Source organism: Beta vulgaris, chromosome 9 (assembly GCF_026745355.1).
Source record: "Beta vulgaris subsp. vulgaris cultivar EL10 chromosome 9, EL10.2, whole genome shotgun sequence".
Taxonomy (NCBI): domain Eukaryota; kingdom Viridiplantae; phylum Streptophyta; class Magnoliopsida; order Caryophyllales; family Amaranthaceae; genus Beta; species Beta vulgaris.
In genome coordinates, this window is record NC_079210.1 from 38,175,951 (window position 1) to 38,198,148 (window position 22,198).

Here is a 22,198-nt window from a genome sequence, read left to right on the forward strand (position 1 = left end):
TAATAAATGTCATACTTGAGAGCTCATTCAAAATCTGTGTGGTGAGTATCGCGGCCTTATAGTAATAGGGGGATTTCAATGAAATTCTATGCTACGGTGAGAAGGATGGAGGGACGAGTAGAGAAAGAAGAGTTATGACAGGTTTTAGAGAAGTGTTTGACGATTGTGGACTCCAAGAGTGGCGTTTTGTTGGATAATCGTACACATGGGAGAGGGGGGGAGCCCGGAGACAAGGACTCTAGAGCGCCCTGATCGTTATGTTGTTTCCCACTCATGGTTCCAATTATTCTCGGAAGCATTCATTAAGCACCTAGTTCGTTATAAATCGGACCATGTTGTAATGTTTGAAAGGGAGTTGGAATTACTAGAGCACGTCGTAGCAGGTCTTGAAGGTTCAGATTTGAAACCTTAGTGACTGCTTGATGAGACAAGCGAAGGTGTAGTGAGGGGGGTGTGGGAGGATGCTGCTGGGGCCCCAATTCAAAAGAAACTTGAAGTTGTAGTGTCGGGCCTGGTTGTGTGAAAGATGGTTTCAGTAATTTGTCTAAAAAGATTGACCGGGTTGAGAAAACGCTTCACGAAGTGCACCAACAAGCGACTTCAGCAACAAATTGTAAAAAGTGTGTGGAGCTCGAAAAAGAACTTGATGCGCTCAATGCCTAGCAAGAGGCGTATTGGTTTATGCGGTCTGATCGGGTGGCTGAAGTGAAGGATGGTGATCGAAACACATCATACTTCCACCATAAAGCATCTCTGGTGAAAAGCCAAATTATATCAAAGGCATTTGTGACGGTGAGGGCAATTGGAAAACCAGAGCAGAGGATATTGAGAAAGAAGTGGAGCTGTATTTCATTTCCATTTTTTTCTTCAATGGATCCGAGAGCAGTATGTTTACATGAGGTCCTACAAAATGTAAAGGCTGCAGTCACAGTAGAGTACAATAATATTCTTCTAAAATCGTACACTAAAGAAGAGATTTTTGAGGCTTTGAACCAGATGCACCCCTGTAAGACCCCGAGCCAGAATGCAATGGACACCATTTTCTATCAGAGATTTTGGCATATTATCGGAGACGAGGTATTTGACTTTAATTGTAATATTTTACATAAATTTTCATGCCTTGGAGACGTAAATTGTACTAATATTGCTCTTATTCCGAAAGTTAAATCTCCACTCTGGTGTTTGAGTTTAAGCCGGTTAGTCTCCGTAATGTAGTGAACAAAATTGCCTCTATAGTTGTGGTTCTCATATTAAAACAATTATTCCCCTCTATTGTCACGGAAAAGCAGAGTGCTTTGTTTCTCGAGAGAATAATTACTGATAAGTCCCTCATAGCTCTAGAAAATTTTCACTCAATGAAGAAAAGGATTAATAGCTAGAAAGGCTTGATTGCAATGAAACTTGATATGAGCAAAACATATGACCGTGTTGAGTGGGGTTTCCTCATGTAGCTTTTCCTAACTATAGGTTTTGATGAGAGGTGGGTGAACTTAGTAGCTGATGCTTTTTCTCAGATGATACAATAGAAAGTAAAGGCAAAAGACATCCATGGTGCAAAAGCTAGCCATAATGGATCAACGATATCTCACCTTTGTTTAGAAGATGACAATCTTCTTTTTACTAGAGCCACTCGACAGGAATGCTTAACTATAGTTGATATTATCAACAAATATGAAGCGGCACCCGGGAGAAAATTTATTACAAAAAGTCGGAGGTGTCTTTTAGTAAAGGTGTGAATTGTAGGCAAAAGGAGGAGTTGATCGATCTCCTTCATATTAGCAGGTCGATAAGCATCAGAAGTATCTTGGCATTCCTACTATTTTGTGGTAGATTGAAGAAAATGGTTTTTCAAGATTTGTTAGATAGAAAGTGGAAGAAGTTAAGAGGTTGGAAGGAAAGATTGTTGTCTCGAGCAGGAAAGCAAGTGTTGATCAAAGCTGTGATTCAGGCTCTCCCTACATATTTGATTGGTGTTTTAAGATTCATGTGGCAATTATTCATGATATTCACTCGACTATGGCTAGACTTTGGTGGGGAGGCAAAGACATGAAAAAGAAGATGCATTGGGTGAGTTGAGAGAAAATGTGCAAGCCTAAGTGTGTGTGGGGGATGGGATTTAAAGATCTCTCGCATTTAATGATGCTCTTTTAGGAATGAAAATTAGGTTAGTTCATCTCTAAAATTCTCTTATGAGTTGTGTTTTGTGTGTTAATACTACCCCCATGGTGACATTCTTCAAGTTAGGTTAGGTTACTCTAATAGCTACTCTTGGAGGAGTATTTGGAGAGAGAAGAGTCTAGTAAAGGAGAGTTGGCAATAGTCACGAAATCGAGATTTGGGATGATCCATGGGTTGGGGATGAGAGAGGCCGATATATTGAGAATGCTAGAGAGAATGAGTTGAATTATGTGGAGGATCTTATTGATGTCGAGTCAAAGGAGTCACTAGGGGAAAAAAAAAAGAAGGGTTGCGGAGGAAGGGTTGCGCTTTTGTACAAAAGCGCTGCCCTACTTAGTCAGAAGGGCTGCACTTTTTATAAAAGCGCAGCCCTTCACTCTGTAGGGCTGCGCTTTTAGAAAAAGCGCAGCCCGTGACGTTTAGGCTTTTTAAGCCATTCGAGTTCGTTTAAGCCTCCAAATAGGCATTTTAAGTTTTTCGGATTTTTTTTTCCTTAATTATGTATGAGGGTTTTGTTTTATGTATTTAAACATTATTAGGTTAATGTTTGGAGGTAGTTCTTGTATTTTCATATCTATAATTTCTTAATCTTTGTTTTGATTAATGTTCTTGTATACTTCTCTTTGTTTTGATTAATGTTCTTGTATTTTCATCTTCGTTTTGTTTAATGTTCTTGTATTTTTATCTTTGTTTTGATTAATGTTCTTGTATTTTCAGATCTATAATTTCTTCTCCTCTGTATATATATTAGTTTTTGTTCCTTTTTTTCATTTTCGTTTCGTTCTTTTTTTTGTTTTGGGTTTAGTATTTTCGTTTCGTTTCTCTTCTCTTCTGTATAATTTCAGAAAATGTAAGATTATGAGTAAAAAAATGTCAAAAAAAAAAAAAATTTTTTTTTTTTTTTTGGTAGGAAGGGCTGCGCTTTTTAAGTAAAAGCGCAGCCCTTCGTTGTGAAGGGTTACGCTTTTCTAGCGCAGCCCTACTTAAAAAGTGAAGGGCTGCTATTGAAAAGGCTGCTGTCAAAAAGCGCAGCCCTACATGCCTTTTTTAGCGCAGCCCTTCTTCATTTTTCCACTAGTGAGTAGAGAGTTGATGTTATTGAGAGAAATTTTAGTGAGAGGGATCAAAAATGCATATTAGCGATTCCTTTGAGTTTAAGGGGGTGTGAATGATGATCTAACTTGGGAATATTCGAATGATGGTCTTTACTCAGTAAAGACGACTTATATCTCTATTATATAAGCCAAGCGGGGAGCAACAGTGTCCCCCTATCAATTTACATATTCACCCCTCCACGCCAACTCATTAAACCCATAAACTTGCCAAAAATAATTCAATCAAATCTCCATTAAACTCAATCAACTTAATAACGATCAATCCCTTAAACTTGTAAATAAAAAAGATTCAATCAAATCAAATTCACATTCAATCAACTAAAAAAATTCATTTACCAAAAATTAATACCACCGACAATAACAAAAATACACTACACTCTGATAACATAGACAACTCATATTCAAACCTAGAAAAAATGAGAAATTGTGTGAATTTTCTTGCCTTTGAAGTCCAAAAGTCAAAACTTAATTTCCTGTGAAAAAAAAAGATGGAAGCTTTAAAAACAAGCACAGAGCTCAAGAAGTTAATTTTCAAAGATTTGTGGACTATCTAGTTTCTATAATCAAGGAAAATTAGCAACAAAAAAAAGAGTAAGAAACTAAAAATTGAAGCTTGAATGCTTCTTAAAAAAAATTGAAGCTTGAAAATTTGTGCACTTAAGAAGAAAAAAGAAAGAAGGGTGGAGAAAAGTTGTAGAATGAGTGTATCTCTTACAAAAATATCGTAATGAGTGAATTTCTGCGTGAGTTTGGGCAATTTTTGGTGTGTACGTGTATTTGTACAGATTACAGAGTCGTGGACTTCTCTTTCTAAAATTGATATGAAAATTGTATGGTTATTGAAGGTGTACTAAGAGAGAAAGATACATTTCTTTTTAAGATTTATGAAAGATATTATATGGTTATTAGTTTTTTTTATATGGAGTTATTAATTTGAAAATTGCTAATTACATGTTGGAAGTAACTCAAGATATGACACTAATAGCGATATATATACACGCGTATTGTATTAACATAAAAACGAATGCAACTTTTTGTCTCTATACTAAATTTTGTAATATAATTTTTATATACTCCAACCTAATATTTTACGACTAAACTAAAGCCTATACTAAGAACTTTCGCTTTTAATTTGTTTTAAAACTGAGGACTAATTATGGTCAAATGTTGTCGCACGCATAACGTGCATAAAAAACTAGTGCTTGGGAAAGGAGGCAACTTGGATGATTGTCATAGAGTGTGAGTCTTTTTGTGGGTTTTGGATGTGTCCCCAAAGGTCCAACATTTTTTATGGAGATATTGCACCATGTCCCTTCCTACTAAATGGGTCCTTAGACACCGGCATTTGATTGTGGATGGAGGCTGCCCTTTGTGTCCGAGTGCAAAGGAGTCAATTCATCACGCTATTTTTGCTTGCTAGAGGATTAGGAGGCTTTGGGAGGACCTGAATTGTCACACTATGGCTAGACAGGATGATGTGTTAGAGATATGGAAGAGCTTAGATAAGAAAATGATGGAGCATGGCTACTACCTCACTTGAAACATCTAAAACGACTGAAACAAGTTCGTGTTTGAGGGTCGTTGTTCCCCTCCTGTGGTGTTGTGCCAACACGTCACTAGGCAAATGGAAGAGTTTAAAGATTATACCACTCGTATCTATGGCAGGCCGAAAGTAATGCAAAGCTCGGGTTCGAAGAAATGGCACGCCCCATCTGCGAATTCCATTAAGCTTAATACTGATGCTTACTTGATTGCTAAAGGGTGGGTGATGAGACTCTATGTGGTGGCACAAGACTCTACAAGTGATGTCCTTTTCTCGACTGTTCGAAGAGTGCATGCACACTGGCCCTCGGATGTCGGTGAATGCAAGGCGGTGTGGTTGGCGGTGCATTGAGCAAAGGCTTACGACTTGATGAATGTCATCATCGAGTCGGATTCACAAGTTGTCACAAATAGATTGTCTAAAGAAGCTTTGTTCTTTTGAGATTTAGATTCAATTTTGTAATATCCTAAGTTTTACTTTTAATTAATTAATAACTAATCTTAATTATTGAAGTAAAAGTGAATCAATTTTAGTAAATAAAAATTTCTAAGATAATTTCTAAGTTATTTTGTTTAGTAATTTTGAAGTTCATAAATTAAATTACTAAACCATAGAATCAATCTTGTAAATGATGTAAGACTTAAGGTTAGTAACAAATGTTGTTGGACCCAATGCCCAAATTCTCTGAAGCCCAAACAAACCAAAATAGCCTAGCACTATTCTCCCCCAAAATCAGAAAATAAAACACAAATTAAAAGAAAAGAAATAACTCCATCTTCTTCCTCCTCCATACGTGGAAGGACAAGAATGGAGATTGCTCAACAAAGTAAAAAACCACCTCAGTATACTTAATTGAGATTTCACTCTCTCAACCACCCTTAACCCACCGGATTTTTCTCGAAATCCCTGAATTTAGCCACTTGATTTCTTGAATTCCATGGACTCAAGTGGTTTGAGGATTTTAAAATTCTGAAAATCATTTACTGAGATGGAGATTTCTCTATAAATAGGGAAGAATGAATTGTGTTTTACATCACAAAATCAACAAACAAGTAATCAAAATTAACCAAAGATTCAATCTTTTCCTTCCTCTGTTTTCAGCCACCATTACAACCACCATACAACAACATAGCCCCACCTTTATACCACCACCGACGAGCCTGCAGCACCGCCAAGGCTGCCGCCCAGTGGCAGCGGCACCACCCCCACGCCGCACCTCTTCCTCGTCGTTCTCCCACACTCGCCTCACTCTCTCTCCTCTGCGTGACACCACTCGACCACCGCAGCACAACCACTCTACCACCACCTACGAGCGCCACTGCCCCACCCACATACCGACCTGTCCTCCGCCGCGGAACGCCATCGCCCAGCCGCGCCACCAGCACCCACCATCTCCCCTCCCTACTCGCATCTTCCTCGAACACCCCGTTGCACGCCTATCTCTCTCTCTCCTCTGCGCGACACCACCGCACCACCACACATCAACCACTCGCCTTCTGTCGCCGATCTCTCCTCCACCGCGGAATGCCGTCGCCCAGCCTGCACCTCCACACTCCTCTCCTCCCTCCTCTCGTGCGTGTCATTGAAGACCACCAGTGGACAGTGGGTCTCATTTTCTTTTGGGTAAGTTTTAGTATTATAAGTTTATAATCCATGACTCATGACTTATAGTTTAAATGCCTTAGTTACCAAAAATTCCTTATTTTGAGAGTCCATAACATACTATTAACTCTTAAGTAATATTGATACTAATATAAGGTTAAAATTGGTTTATTAAAGTCACATGTAGATTATAGATTATCAAGTTAGTAACTATTTGTAGTTAGAATATAATAAAACTTATGTTATCAAGCTTCAAAATACTCAAGTTATAACATGTTTTAATTTATACATCCAAACTAGATTAAAAAGTTATAATCGCTTATAATTTTAATAAGTAACTCACTAATATAAGTGCTACTCATACTTAAAGAGCACTTATACTAATATGTTCTATTGATTTCTAACTTACAAAAACACTCGTATTGAAACTTAAAAGAACTCGTTCCTCGGAGCTCAGTAAGGACGATATCAAGGACATAAGAAGAGGATTATTATTATTATTCTGCAATCAAGGTAACAACTACTGCTGGTACCCGCAATTCCTTTGAAATGCGTTTTTTTATAATATGCTACTGAGATGATGATTTATGAACATGTGTTTTTGAGTTGCGGGAATATTATTACATGTTTTGATTACGTATCCTGAGATTTATATAATTCTAAAAGACTGAAAGATACTGGGTTACAGAGGTATACTGATCACTGATAATGATATTGTTTATGAAATATTAATGGAAGTCACTGAGTTACTGAAATACACTGATCACTGGTAAAATAAAAGAAACGTAACATGATAAAGTAAAGTGGAAGAACTGGTTGGTTGTACCTACTGACAAACTGAAGGTCGTGCACATACCGTACTGTTTACTAGGGCACTGGCCGACTACTGTTTACTGGGGCACTGGCCCACTATTGTTTACTAGTGTAGGGTAATGCTCGGGGCCAAGGCCCTTGCACAGTTATGCATACACATACTGGGAGACGTCCCAGCACTGACTGATGTACATCAACCAGAGTAAAAACTGATGAAAGGGAATCATAAAATATTAAAGTGAATTGAATGAATATTGTTTTCGTAAATGTTTGAATTATTCTTTCTCCCTGTTTTGTAAATAAAATGAGTTGAAATGAGTTTACATTGCTAGGGTAGTTTGTTACTGAGCCTCGGCTCATATCGTTTTGTATTTATGTTTTTAGGTACTGCTAGGGACGATGGTACTGCGTAGTGGTAAGGATTACCACCTTATTAAATCATCTAGTAATAGTGCTACTAACTTGTAAGGTTAACTTAACTAGAATGTAAGACCATATACTTTAACATAAGTTTTCATTGTTATGTCAAGTAACGTTAACGTTGTCTACTTTAATATAATATAAGATGTTTAAGTTATCACTAGTATATCTCTTAATGTTTAAATATGTTATATGATTGTAGCCTTGCACCTTCCTATCCGAAGGTGCGGCAGTAACGCCTCGACTAAATAGGTATTCCGTTGCTAATTAGATTATCTTAAATAGTGAATTAGTAGTCGGGGAGTTACAAATTTTAGGTGATGTTTTATCTTGGTGTGTTAAATTTAATTCTATTAGTTTTGTTCGTGTTAAGAGGGACGAGAATACCGTTTCCCACAACCTCGCTAGAGTAGTACCATTTGAAGTTGCACAATGTTGGGAGAATCATTGTCCTAGAGAAGTCTCGCCCTATGTACTTATGGACTCTTTGTTCTCATATTAATGCACTTCTCTTTTCCCTAAAAAAAAAAGGTAGTTGTTGGATAAGCGATGTCTCATTGCATATATGTTGATGGGTAAGGATTAAGTAATATATACTAGTATAAGTTAAATAAATATATATATTTAATAGATATTTAGTTTAATATTGTATCCCCTCAAAATATTTATAAATTCAATTTATAAGTTTTGATCACATGACTTCGAACTTACTACTAAATCAAGTGATATTTTTGGTGTTATTATTTTAAAGTAAAATATTAGTTTGATTAATCTAAAATTATATTATATGAAAATATTATAATTTAAAATGGTACATAGATTATTAGTTGATATTTTATTGGTTAAAAACACAAAACAAATTTTACATTCCATTGCCCATATTTTAATCCAATTCAAGTAAAGTTGCTAACATTTGAACCCTTGAAGAACCCATATGACACCGAAGATCTTCCCACAAACGATAATTTTGCTATTTCGGTATGATTAATCCAAAGTCCGTGTATGTTGGCCTCATTTAAATATTATTTTGCTATAATGGTTGATATTTGAAAATATTAATAGGTTTGTTTGAAAGACACATACACTTGTTTATGAAAAGTATTATGTATCTACCGATCTACGATCTTTCAAATATGTTTATTGGTTATGCTTTTACATGCTCTTCAAGTTGTAAAAGTACTATCTACGAGTTTCATGATATTAGATTGCACTATTTGGGTGAATCGGTTTATGAACGTACATATAAATTATACTTTTTTTTTGTAAGACTATGATTTTGTAGTTACAAATATACCCTTACTTAACCTTATTAGCAATATAATATATTCATGCTTGTTACCTTCCTCATTGATATTTAACCCCTCAACATCCAACCAACAACAATTCATCTGTTCACATTCAACACCCTCCCCCCTTCTTTCAACCCAAAACTCCAAACCTTAAAAACCCTATCTTCTAGTAATCTTTGCCCTTTCTCTAGTCATCTTCTACTCTCTACTTAGATCCTTCTATCCCTTCATATTTCCACCAAAAAGCAACAATGATAAACACCCAATTGCTGAAGGACGCAGTCGCTGCTGCAAAGACGAAGGAGCGAGGAGAGCTTTCTTCGCAGAAATCTCGCGATTTCTATTTCGGATGGGAGTCCATACTCTTGGAAGATGTTTTACTCCGATGAAGCATCCAACCTATTAAGAAAAAACTCTTTTAAATCCTTGGAGAAGGTGATGAATACTGAATACAGATGAGGAAATGTTCAACACTCCTCCTTGTAAGTCCCTTACACCTAAACATACATTTACGGTTTCTGTTCAAAAAAATAAAGGAAATGGGGTTAAAATTAGTGAACCTAACACTGAGCAAAAGAAAGAGAAACTTAAGCCACCCCCCCATGAACAGACCACCGATTGTTTGTGGATTAAGGGTGTTGGGCTCCAATGAGAGCTCTATACCCATAAAGAATGGGAAAGCAATAGATTCTGAGGTGAAGATGGAGATTGGTGATGATTCAAATGAAGACCAGAGCTTTCCTTGGGAGGGGATGTATATCAGAGATGCTACATTTGCAGAAGGGAGGAAATGCCATGATATGTTTTGCGAGGATGCTGATGGAAAGTTTCGCCTTTTTAAGGTGTATGAAGACAATGAGGAATGCTATGATGACGAGGATCCTGAGATTCCCCTGAGTCCCTGTCGTGAAGGGGAAGAATTGGATCCTGAGCAGCATTCTTTCCTATTATTGCGCAAAGGAACTCAAAGGAGTCCCTGAGTTTCTAATATTTTCCTCTTGTCCTTTAATTTACTCTATATGCTTATCTTTGTTTACGTTTTTATGTTTTAGTGTGTTTATCACCAAGAATTGGTTGCTTTGTTATTAATTTCATTTTCTTATTCCAAATTGTTGTCATGAAAAGTATAAGCATTGGTTGAATTTGAGCTTTTATATTGGTGATTTTGGGTTAAGTTTTAGGGTTGAAAGTGCAAATTCAGTGTTGCATTGTTGTGTGAACTGTTATAAGAATTGAATGAAGTGTCTTGTTTCCTTGCAGCAATGCTAGGCATCCTATATTTTATTGTTCATTGCTACGACATTTATGCTGAAACAGGGGTCCTTCTAAGATATTGCGCCAAAATAAACCCTTGTTGATTACCCTCTTCTATTTTTTTTCTTAGTCTAGAATTCCCTGATGTCGGTTATACAACTAGGCAGCTTCTCTTCATTCAAGGTTGTATCAAAAGTGGTATGGCGAAGTACAAAAGGAAGCTACAATTTTGAGTAGCTTAGTCCTGAAATGATTAGTATCTAAGTAAGATTTTGGTAACTACATAATTAATAACGAGAAATGGAAGGAAGTTGAGGATCTTGGTAAGTTTTTTTTATTGGCTTTTGGGGTCAGGTGTGGTTTTTGCACTATAAAAAAGTTAAGTATTTGAGTTTGCTTCAGCGTAGTATGCGTAGTATAAAAATCATCCTCTACTTTGTCAGATTTCCCTTTTGACATTAGGGGACCTAAAAGTTGGCTACCTGATCCTTGCATCCTTGTGGTGTTGTACTTAAACAAGAGCACATGTAGCTAACAAAAACTTGGCATTGTACATGCAATAAATATGCATATGTATGCTTAGTGTCTAATTTGTTTATATTAGCATCACCTTCTTCCAACGTCCTCAAAACTTAGTTGAAATCTCGCTTATATTAGTTCTAAATTATATTACATTAAAACTAGCATTTGAGTATGTTATTATATCATTAATATGATGGAGAGCTTTAAGGAGGATTTCATAGTGCATCCTGAGTTATTAAACTAATCTCCCTTCTACAAGCTTGGCTTCAGCTATCCTTTGTATCCTTGTCTTATAACACAAATGGCCTATCAAATTACTTGCTCTGTCTTAATGTCCACGATGATCTTGTGTTTCTACTTTAGCTGAAAAACTTTATGCAGAGTGTATAGCCTTGTACTACAGCTTCATGCTTCTCTAAAATTTTGTAAACAGATGAGAGAGCTTGATTTGGAAAGAATTTCAATTCTGTATAGGATAAGTGAATTTAGGGGGGAAAGGTGAAGGAGTGAAAAGGTTGGCCCTTTAGGAAAGAAATAACATATGCTTAATTTGAATTTAAGGCTCAATGATGAGTATCTCTACAACATATTTCATTTTTTTTTTCCCAAATGTTTTTGTTTCATATTAACTTTGGATAGATTAATATGCATAATTTTTCATCACTTTTTCAATTAGAATAATGAATTGAGGAGAAAGGATGCATTACAATACTCCATCACGCTCAGTTACAACCAAGTTTTTCATAAGTAACCTTCTTTGTGCTATTGTTAGATTACATTTCTCCTTTCTAATAATCGTTTCAAGTTGTTCTACTTCCTCAACCATTTCTTCTTTCTAATTGTCTACGCCTTCTTGTAGCTTTAAAACTACCCTCGGTAGCTGTTCACCAAGGACGAATGCGGGATCATCAGTTTCTCCATCCTACATGCTGGCCAAACGAAAGATATTCGGATTTTTTTGCTTTTTTTTGGGACTATACATATAGATGTGCATCTCTTAAATTAATATGGAGGTGTGTATGTAGTTGCTAGATGTAATTGTAGTTTTTTTAGAGAAATAATAGAACACTCAAAGTAGGAAGAGGAGGAGATCGAAACTGTTTCTCAAGTTTGTAAATGTTTATGTAGGTGCTTGGTTTTCGAAATCAGTCTTATTAACTTTTACGTTTGAATCTCTTTGTTTTAAAAATCATTAAAGTTCTGCCAAAATTGTTTTAGACAAAAGTTGTTAGCTTAACCATTAGAGTTGCACTTAATTTCCGTTTAAAATGTATTATGTTTCTATGTGAAATTAACGATTTTACAAATCATGTCAGCACACCAAAATTCAACAATTTACCAAATACAACTAACACAACAAGCATACTTATCGCTTAGTTGGAATTCGTGCAAAATGGACATCGGGCTAACTAAGGCTATGTTTAGTTCACCTGAAATTTTCTGATCTGAACTTATCTGATCTGATCTGAACTTATTTTTTCTGATCTGATCTGATCTGAACTTATTTTTTCTGAACTGATCTGATTACAAGATCTTATCTTTTAGATTTCTCTCAATATATAAGAAAAAATATAGTCAAGTGGGATCTTGTTTGATTCGTCTCAATGAGTACTTTATTAATATTCAATTATTATAATTTTTACTAATATGTAATGAAAGATATTTAATAGTTAAAATAAATTTTAAAACTGACAGATCTGATCTGAACTTATTTTTTCTGATCTGATCTGATCTGATCTGATTAGATCTGAAATAAGCAAAAATAAGGTGAACTGAACATAGCCTAAGACTAACCGACTGAGAATATCTCTATTATACTATTTTGGGACGCCGTGCGCGTAAGCATGCGGATTGCGGAGTAACAACTAGTAATCAAAAAATTGGAATTGATTAAAAAAGATGTCCAACCGTTAGCACCGTTTTTATTAATGTTTCCTTTTCTTTTTACTCCCTCCGTCCCATAATATAGTAATTCTTTGTATGGTTTATCGTAATTCGAATGGCATTAATAACCGTGACTTTTCTCCACTTACCGTGGTAATCAAGGAATTTGATGCAGAGAACAACGTTTCCCATTCCACCCTATCAGCCTCTCTTTCAAATTAAAACCCTCCATGCTCCATTTACCATATTTTAACGACGAATTTCAGAATCAAACTCCATTAACAGGTGCGCGCCATCTTCATCTTGTTACTCTCTTTTTATTGGCTTTTAATTTTACACTATTTGACCACTCAATTTATGTTACTTTTACTTTATCGAATTCTTGTTCACCTTATAGAGTGAAGATGTATATATTCCCTCCAAATTGTTGAAATCATGTATTATTTTGTGATGTTGGGTACATAAAGAGACAATTTTTTTGGGCAAATATTGCAAAATTGTGATTAATATTGTCAATTATATGAAATAAAACTTAGCTATGAACTGAGTTTTTCTTGGGAAATTTCAACATGTACTGATGGAGTTTTTGTTGTTGAAAATAATTGCGGAAAAGTATGAACTGTAGTTAGAGATCTTCGTTATTTTTGTGGGTTTTCTGTATTTATTTTTTGTCATAATTAGTGTGTGATTTGGAGTAAATCAGATTTAGTTTAGCTCTGATATGATTATGTCTCCTCTGTTATAACTTATAAGGGTTGGGAATTGCTTATATATTCATCATCTTGACAATTGGAATTATGGATATTCAATCTCTTTATTATATGAGCAGGTTTTAGGTTGATTTCTGTGTGACATTCTAGAGGAATTATGTATATAGTGGCATCAAAGAGGAACTCTCCAATCCGTTCGATGGGTGCGTCTTCTAAGAAATGTAAGAAAAGAGGCAAAAGAAAGTCAGGCAATAGAGTCAAAAGGAGAGTTAATCGTAAAATCGACTATATTTCAGATTTGCCGGAGCATGTGCTTCATCATGTCCTCTCTTACCTCCATGCCAAGGATGCTGCTCGGACTAGCATCCTTTCTACCAGATGGTCGGAAGTCTGGAACTCATATCAGAAAGTGGCTTTTGACCTACGCCACCTTCACAAGATGAAAAGTGCTTCAAAGAAAAATTACAAGAATGTGATTGATGGGTTGCTTAAATATCCTGAAGTTGGTCGAGAGCAATTGTATTGTATTGACAAACTCAAATTATGCTTGGCTGCTGATTCGGGAATAACAGAATCAGATTTGAATGATTGGATTTCTGCTGCTGTTGAGAGGAAGGTCGGAGAACTTGAAGTCCAAGTCAAAAGTGGCATTAGCTATCTTTTGCCTTCGTGTGTCATATGTGGGAGTTCGATTACTGCATTGAACTTGTATAAATGTCTTTTACCTGATGATTCTATAAATCTTCCACGACTGCAGAAGCTATCTTTTAAGCTTATGGATATCACCCCGCTGATGCTCCAAAATTTTATCTCTGGTTGCCCACTCATTGAGGACTTAAGGTTAATACAATGCGTTGGACTGAAAAGCCTGAGAATTGGCAACCTTGAAAGGCTGAGGAGAGTTGATCTTCACATGTGTCACATGCTTGACAAAATTGTTATTGAAACGCAGTGTCTAGAGACTTTCTGGTATTACAATAATAAGAAAAGGCTCTGTAATATCAACTTATCAGCATGTAGAGCACTCAAAGAGCTGATGCTGGAATATCCCAGGATGACAGATAAGATGTTTCGTGATCAAATGTTAGAATTCCCGGAACTTGAGAAGTTGGTTATCAGCAGATGCAATGGGTTAAAGAAAATCCGCCTTACTGGAGACAAGCTCAGGAAACTAGTAATCAGAAGATGCAGGAGATTAAAAGAGGCTCATATTAGTGCTCCAAACATATCGTCACTTGAGTACCGTGGTAAAAGGATGCCATTCATGCTCCAGACCCGTCCACGTTTGAAGGAAGTTATGCTTACCTTTGAACCATCTTTGAGAGTTGCGAGTGAATGGGAAGTTGGGGGAGTTGATGCATCTAGGCTATACAGCTTCCTTGAGGTTATCGATCATTGCAAAGGGCTGAATTTGATGAGCCTTAACAAACTGGTAAGAATTCTACTCAAGTAGGTCTTTTTTGGGTGATGACTGAAAGGAAGACTGAAGAACATCATTGTTTGTTTACAATGACCTTTTGATCACATCTATGTTTCATTTTGTTCTGATGTGGTAACCTGAACTTCTAGATTGTGGCTTTGCTTCTGAATCCAGTAGTTTCTTCTCATGCTATTTGTCAGGATTTTGCCAAATAGCATGAAAACTCTCAGGCTCATCTTATGCCTTACATTTGCCCTTTCATTTTATATACTTCAATTCCTCCGTTTCAAATTAGTTGTGACACTTTTAGAATCACGGACTCCTAGGTAATTTTTGGAGAGGAGAGAGATAGAAAAAGAAAACACAAGGGTCCCATGTGATAGGAGAGAGATAGAGAGAAGTTATTACCCAAAATGAAAGTGTAACATCCAATTTGAAACTTCCTAAAATAGAAAGTGTCACAACTAAATTGGAACGGAAGAAGTATCATTTTTTCTTCTTCATATGTCAGTGACTCAGTGTCATTGTTCACTTGATTCTTTAGTATAATTGACATGTTTCATCTAATATCCAGGATATAGTTATTTATGAAGACGTCAGGGCCATGTTTCTTCCTTTGCGCCATATATCCAAACCGCATGGAGTTCAAATATCTGCTCGCTTTCAGGATTTGCTTGATGCTGCATTGAAGACATCGCCTTTACCACCCACTTTTTCTGTAGTCTCCCACAACAGCAGTGAATTTCCAGAGGTATATTTGTTCTTTCTTAACTTCCCTGTTTTTTACCCATATCGGCCCGTTTGGTAAGAGGTTATAAATGGTGGAAATGGTAATGCATTATAGTGTAAATTTGTACTAGAAATCCAATGTCATTACCAATGGTAATGCTACTTAATCACAAGATATCCATTTTCTTCCTAAAATCTCATTACTATCCATTACCACTTGGGAAGGTGGTATTGGGTGGTAATGAAAATTCATAAAGGAAACCCCATGTTTTGTGATAAAGTTTCATTCCCATGGTTATGGACATGTGAAAATCTTTACAAATTTACACTAAATTTCATTATCATTACCACTATTTATAACCACTAACCAAACGGACCGATAATGTCACAGACTCAGAACACGGAAAAACTATTGGAAGTAATAACATAATTAAAACTTTGATGGAAACTCCTTTACTATTTTGATTCTGCCATGTGTCTGACTTTTCCATCTCGATGAAGCAACTGTGATGGAATAATACTCTCATGGAAGCTTTCAAATCTTAATAAACTTCTTTAGTTGATCCTCTGAAGCCTAACTAAGCATTAGTCCCTCCTTCAATCCTTCCCTTAATGTTTGCTCCATTCCCTTTTTGTTATATATGTAAGAGTTGTATTGAGTGAGTAGATAATTTTGTATTTTGTGTGAGGTGGGAGGAAAAGTAGAAAGAGATTGAGGGACCATATTACCTAAAAAGGAAATGGAGCAATCTTTTCGAGACAAATCAAAGTATCAAACAGGAAACTGTAGACCCTCTTATTGATTTTCTGCGTATACAAGAGTATGATTAACCTAATATAAACAACCTAGTAGTTTGAGTTATCTTCTTCCAAAATTTATGCGTATTATATTTAGTCAAAAACTAGTTATTAGGCCCGGGCAATGCTCCGGGTAAGAAAAAAATTCATTTATTAATATAATTTTTTTTTTTTGAGGGGAACATTTATTAATATAATACTTTATGATTGTAACACTAAATACAACTTAGCCTAGTGGTTAAAACTTCCGTATATGTACTTGAGGTCACAGGATCAAACCCTATAATATGCAATTTTTTTTTTTTTTATTATATATGAATTACATGAACTAAAACTCCCTAGAGAGAGCGCCATGTGGCACAGTTTCTTGTTTTCGCACGCCTTTTAATATATTTGTATAGATTTAGTTGTGTTTGAAAAATCAGTCCAATTAGATTAGCATGGTTTCTTGGACCATTTCTTTAAAAAGAAGCAAAACACCATAATTATGAAGCTAAAGCTTTGAAAAGTTTGATAATTTGATCATGACCAGCCACCGATTGTAGATGGCTTCTTGAACTAACTGCACATCTGTCTTATATCATGAAAAAGTTTCATTGACTAGAGCAACATGAACTCTGTAAGCTGCGAATTACGAATTCAGGGGTGAAGTTTGAAGGAAAATGAAAATATGTTTGTATCTGTGAAAAATCTGTCACCTTGAGAACGAAATATGGGAGCATGGTGAATTATGATTATAATTTTCTTGTTTAAATATTTGCCAGATCATTTACAAAGAGTTGAACAAAGAAAAGGCAGAACCAGATTGCTGTGGATGCTTCAAGAACAAATGTTGGAGGCATTACTTGAAGAATGTCTTTGTCAAAAACAGGATTTTTGAGTCAAGTGAGTGGTCCAAAGCTTCCACGTCTCTTGAATGGCAGAAAACGACCTTTACGTTCGATTGGAAAACTGATAGGCAAGGTCGAAAAAATCAGAAAGCCGGAAGGAGTTAATAAAGTAAGTGAGCTGAATTCTAACTCATGTAGTACGTAGTAGTTTATAAACTCATAGAGGTTAGCATACTGTTTAGTATTGTTGGAGTTGGCCTTTTGTTTTGGCCCAATTTTCAAATGATTGATGTAGACTCACTATTTTGATAAAAATTGTGCTTAAGATAAGCAATTTCTTTTACCAAAAGAGGGAGTTTTATCTCATTAATATACTCTGTATACAAAAATTCATTTTGTATTTTGTGAAAGGAAAAGTTGAGCTTTAAAACTATAGGTTAGATAAAATATAAAAGCTTGTAATTTGAAAAACTTGCCAAAAAATCGAAGCCACTAATTATAGATGTTGAAGAAATGTCCACAAGGCTAGAGGCCCAACCACTTTAATTTCATGACCATGTTTGGTAAATGGTTTTTTATTGGCTTTTTAATTTGGTCAAACATCCAAAAACAGTGTTTGGTAATTGGCTTTTTGGTTGGTTAAAAAGCTAGCTTTTAAGACAAAATGAAAAAGCTACCTGGAGTAGCTTTTTGAATTGGCTTTTGACTTTATTGGCCCACAAACTCTCTAATAAACAGCCAACGGTCACAATTAATATTGCCAAACACTTTTGCAAACAGCTGGCTTAAACAGCCAACTTAAAAGCCAATACATATAGCCAATGCTTCCAGCCAGTCAAACTAGCCAACAACCAATTGCCAAACAAGCCCCATGTCTTATAAATTCCAATTCTTCCATCTCGCAAACTTTTCAGATAATCTCCAAACACTGATCCTTTGCTATAATGGCTACAAACTGAACAATAGCAAAGAGGCATTATATGGTTTTTTTTTTTGGACAAAGGTTGAAAGAGATCGAGACATGGAGGAGGAGGTTTGATGTCAAGACACATGGATCATCCCAAATTCAGTCGAAGAATAGTAAGAGAAGGAAGGTGTCTGCCAAGTGCCAACAAGAAGGTCCCATATCTCTTCACTAACCTTGATTGTGATTGTAGGTGAAGTTAGAAGAAAAAGGAAGTGTACTAATCCCCCTTCATTGGAAGTCTATCACCCAAGAAAAAAGTGTGCTACTCATTTTTATAGTTCGTATAATATTAGATGTCCAATTCGTCCATGGTCGTGCAACAATAATTGTCGTTGTGTAAGTTCTAGTAGTCTCAAGGTCTGTGTTTGTGTCTCTCATGAAAAGACTAATGGTCTAAATAATGGATAGTGCTTAACTTTTGAGGTTTGTTATGTGTACTTGTTGCCAAAAATAATGTTATCCCTTAGGCATCTTGTGACAGCTACACCATCAAAAGGAAAGTCCTACTTTCCTTATTTCCCATATTGTTTATATTATGCATCTGCCCACCAGTCGCTCATCCTGTAACATCGCTACTGCCTACTAGGTTATGTGAATCCGTTAGAACCATTATTCCTGTGATTTGTGAATATGAACTTGCGCAACCCACTGGAGCCTATACAAATAGGCTAGAGCCTTTGAGGTACTCCTTTCTTAAGTGACGTGTCAAGCAAGAAATAAAATATGGTAGAAAACAAAAAATAACAGATGAAGAAGCACTTAAAGAGATCCTATTGAAGCAAGAGACAACTCTAAAGCCCCTCTGCAATGGCGTTAGGGGGCGTTTGGTTGCCATGGGGTAAAGGGAATGGAATCAAGAAAGGGGTAGAGAGGGGAAAGGAAAGCGAAACCCTTAGATGTTAAGTGTTGTTTGGTTGGTATAAAATTTTTTTCTTCCTCCTACCTCTCTTCCACCATAGCACCACCAGTTCCTCCTCCCTTGTAGTTCTGCCGCCACCCTCTCCCCATCTAGTAGCGTCGCGAGCCGCCGCACCCCCTCCCCTGCGTCGCATCCGCCCGCCCGCCACCCTCTCCCCTGCGTCGCGTCTTCTCGCACCCCCTCCCCTGCGTCGTATCCGCCCGCCCGCCACCCTCTCCCTGCGTCGCGTCTTCTCGCACCCCCTCCCCTGCGTCGCATCCGCCCGCCCGCCACCCTCTCCCCTGCGTCGCGTCTTCTCGCACCCCCTTCCCTGCGTCGCACCCGCCCGCCCGCCACCCTCTCCCCTGCATCGCGTCTTCTCGCTCCCCTTCCCCTGCGTCGCATCGGCCCGCCCGCCACCCTCGTACTCTTCTCCACTCTCCTCCCCTGTTGTCGCGTCCGCCCATCCAGTAGCGTCGCGAGTTAGGGTTCCGCCAGCATGTCTGTAAAAACAGAGCTTCAAACGGTGGTTGGGTTAGGGTTTCGGTGGTCGGGTTAGGGTTTCGGTGATCGGGTTAGGGTTTGGGTGGTTGGGTTAGGATTGCCGGCGGGTGGGTGGTCAAGGAAGTGGTTGGATGGTGGCGGTTGGGTGGTGGCCGGTTAGTGGTGGTAATGATTGGGTTAGGTTGTGATGGTTTGGTGGTGGTGGTTGGATGGTCAAGGAGGTGGGCTATGGTGAGTCAAAGAAAGGGAATGTGAAACCTTGTGGGGTGTGGGTAATCAAATTAGAGGGATTTGGGGGTAAAGAGTGGAAAGGGGGAGAAAAGAAACCTCCAAAACAAACAACATAAAAGGGAATCAAGAGGTTCTATCCCTTTCCCTTTCCAGTTTCCCCCAAACCAAACGCCCCCTTAGAAGTTAACAATTCCACAGACTTTTGAAGAGAGGATATCCTAGGAGTCACAATTACCAAAACCTACTTAACAAAATATTTCAGTGCTACAAAGTTTATATTATAATCTTATATCATTGTAGATTGCTCAAAATTTACTAGGAAATAAGCTTTATTTAGGCACTATTCATTTAAACTTTTATCTATTTATTATTGAACTACTTTTTTTTGGTAAATAGAACACTATTTTTTTTTTACTGAAATAAACTAATTTTCATTAATTTTAATGTTCTTCTCTAAACTACATCAAAATGATAGATGATTATAGATGCAAGATTCAGCTAGGGCTGTTCAGAGTGCGGTCTGGACCGCACCAAACCGCAACCCAAACCGTTTTTTCACGGTTTGGGTTGGTTTGTGGTTTTAAAATTGCGGTTTGGGTTATGATTTCAAGCAAACCGCGGTTTGCGGTTTGGGTTGTGTTATGCTCAATGAAACTAGCAAACTTATATCACACTCCCAAAGATGAGTTCTTAAAATTGGAGACTTGTGCAACAATGATTGATTCAAATCCCAAAGCAGACTCCTGACCAGCAACCTGCACAAAAGGGACCCACCCTGGAGGTTTGGGTGGTATTTCCCCCTCCGAAGCTTAAGTCAGATATCAGGGATGTAAAGGAACTTTTAGAGAGAGAAAGTAGAGAGAGAGAGAAGAATTTATGACAGAGTAACAGTACTATGCCCTCAAAAAACGTACCTTTCACCCTGAAATCAAGGACTATTTATACTGTTTGAAATGACTGCTGTGCCTTGATGTCACCCTAATTTGGGAGCATCTGATTGGCTAATTCAAAGTAGCGGGACACGTGGCAGTAATTGATTGGTCAGCACATCTCACTTTCATAAAAAGGTGTAGATCATTTTTACTGGGCCTAAGTACGATTTTTGGGGCCAGAAGAGGGGCCTCTAGTACATTTTCTTCAAAGAAACGTACTTTTAGGCCTGTCACTTCCAGACCCTTTGTACTTTTACCTCTCTGCATGCATGCCACATGTAGGGCTCTGATGGGGCCACGTGGCAGCACGATAGCCGTTGATTTTTTAGGCTACAACATTTGCCCCTTAAAAGAGGGAGTTATTATCTTTTGGGCGCCAAGACGGTTAATCTTCCTCTTTTAACCGACCTGAAACTGCCCTTCCCCTTCATTCAAAAAAGAGGCGCGATTTTGCCGGTCTCCATAGGTCAACCTTAGGCACAACAGTTACTTTTTCACCGGATGAGGAGGTCATTTTCACCCTTCTATAAATATGTGCCTTAGTCGCTCCTGGAGTCATTTTACATCGCTGAGAAATTTTCTAGAGAGAGAGACTCTGCAGATTTTTACTGAGCTTTTAGAGAGAAGAACAACTCCCGTCCAAGTTCTTACTTTGCTCGTCCGAGGCCTCAAGTCATTTTTGACGTTCGTCCGAACTTTCTTCTACAGGTATATTCTCAACTCTTTTTCTTGTTTGCACACATATTTTAAGAAAATGGATTCGTCCTCTTCCTCGAATAATTCCGGCCGCTCAAGGGTTGGTGCTAACCCTAGAACAGAGGGCCTAACTTCCTCGGCATCTTCTAGAGTTGGTCCTATCTCGGCCGGGCATGCATTCTTTATCTTTAGCCATGGACGGCAAAGTCAGACGACCCAGTCTTTACCTGTGCAGGGTAATCTGGCGCGCGTCAAGCAAACGGCTCGCATCAGAAGAGGGGTTACCATGCCGGCCTCTAGCTCCGAAAGAGAGGAATCCACTGGGCGAATTCCGGCCGAAGGGGAACGAGAGACCCAAAGCGCTCGTCCTGCCAATCAAACTCCTTCTCCTGAGCATGCCGAGGAGGAACCAGAAATCAGGGGCTCCCCAGAAGCCAGCCCGTCCATGCACAGGACGATCTCAGATGAGCCGAGGACGGCTAGCTCCTCTAACCCCGCTAGTGGCTCAGAGGAGCCGTCAACCACTTCGTCTGAAATAAGACGGCGGCTAGGTCCCCTTTATGACCCTAGGTTTATCCTGGCCGATAACACTTGGCTGGGACGATTAGGCTCGGACCTTAGACCTTTTTCAGTGGCTATGCCCATGCCCGGCTACCACTTCGTCCTTCCCGGCCGAGAGGACACTATTTTCAGTGCTCCTCTCGGCCATTTTGCAGTTTATCGGTTGGCATTAGATGCCGGCCTGCGCTTTCCCCTTCACCCTTTCATCAGCCAACTTCTTCATTACTACGGCATAGGACATAATCAGCTTGCCCCTAACTCTTGGCAAAACATCCTTACCTTTCTGGCCGTCTGCAACTTAA

At 37.9% G+C, this 22,198-nt stretch overlaps 1 protein-coding gene and 1 long non-coding RNA gene across 4 annotated transcripts; both read left to right on the forward strand.

Moving 5' to 3' along the window:
- Positions 1–9,039: 9,039 nt before the first annotated feature.
- On the forward strand, positions 9,040–11,881 carry LOC125493392 (uncharacterized). Its single transcript, XR_007269939.1, has 2 exons — positions 9,040–9,442; positions 11,596–11,881. It is a non-coding gene; the product is annotated as an uncharacterized LOC125493392 (long non-coding RNA).
- Positions 11,882–12,739: 858 nt separating this feature from the next.
- Positions 12,740–18,508, forward strand: LOC104903694 (F-box/LRR-repeat protein At4g14103). Of its 3 annotated transcripts, XM_048636534.2 has the most exons (5): positions 12,740–12,905; positions 13,450–14,762; positions 15,325–15,501; positions 17,042–17,276; positions 18,111–18,508. In XM_048636534.2, exons 2-4 carry the CDS (start codon positions 13,488–13,490, stop codon positions 17,270–17,272), a joined length of 1,683 nt encoding a protein of 560 aa, XP_048492491.1. In that variant the 5' UTR covers positions 12,740–12,905; positions 13,450–13,487; the 3' UTR covers positions 17,273–17,276; positions 18,111–18,508. The 3 variants fall into 3 exon arrangements, with proteins under 3 accessions (XP_048492491.1, XP_010690088.2, XP_048492492.1); XM_010691786.4 differs by lacking the exon at positions 18,111–18,508 and having other exon boundaries at positions 17,042–17,507; XM_048636535.2 differs by lacking the exons at positions 17,042–17,276; positions 18,111–18,508 and adding an exon at positions 16,869–17,031.
- The last annotated feature ends 3,690 nt before the right edge of the window (positions 18,509–22,198 follow it).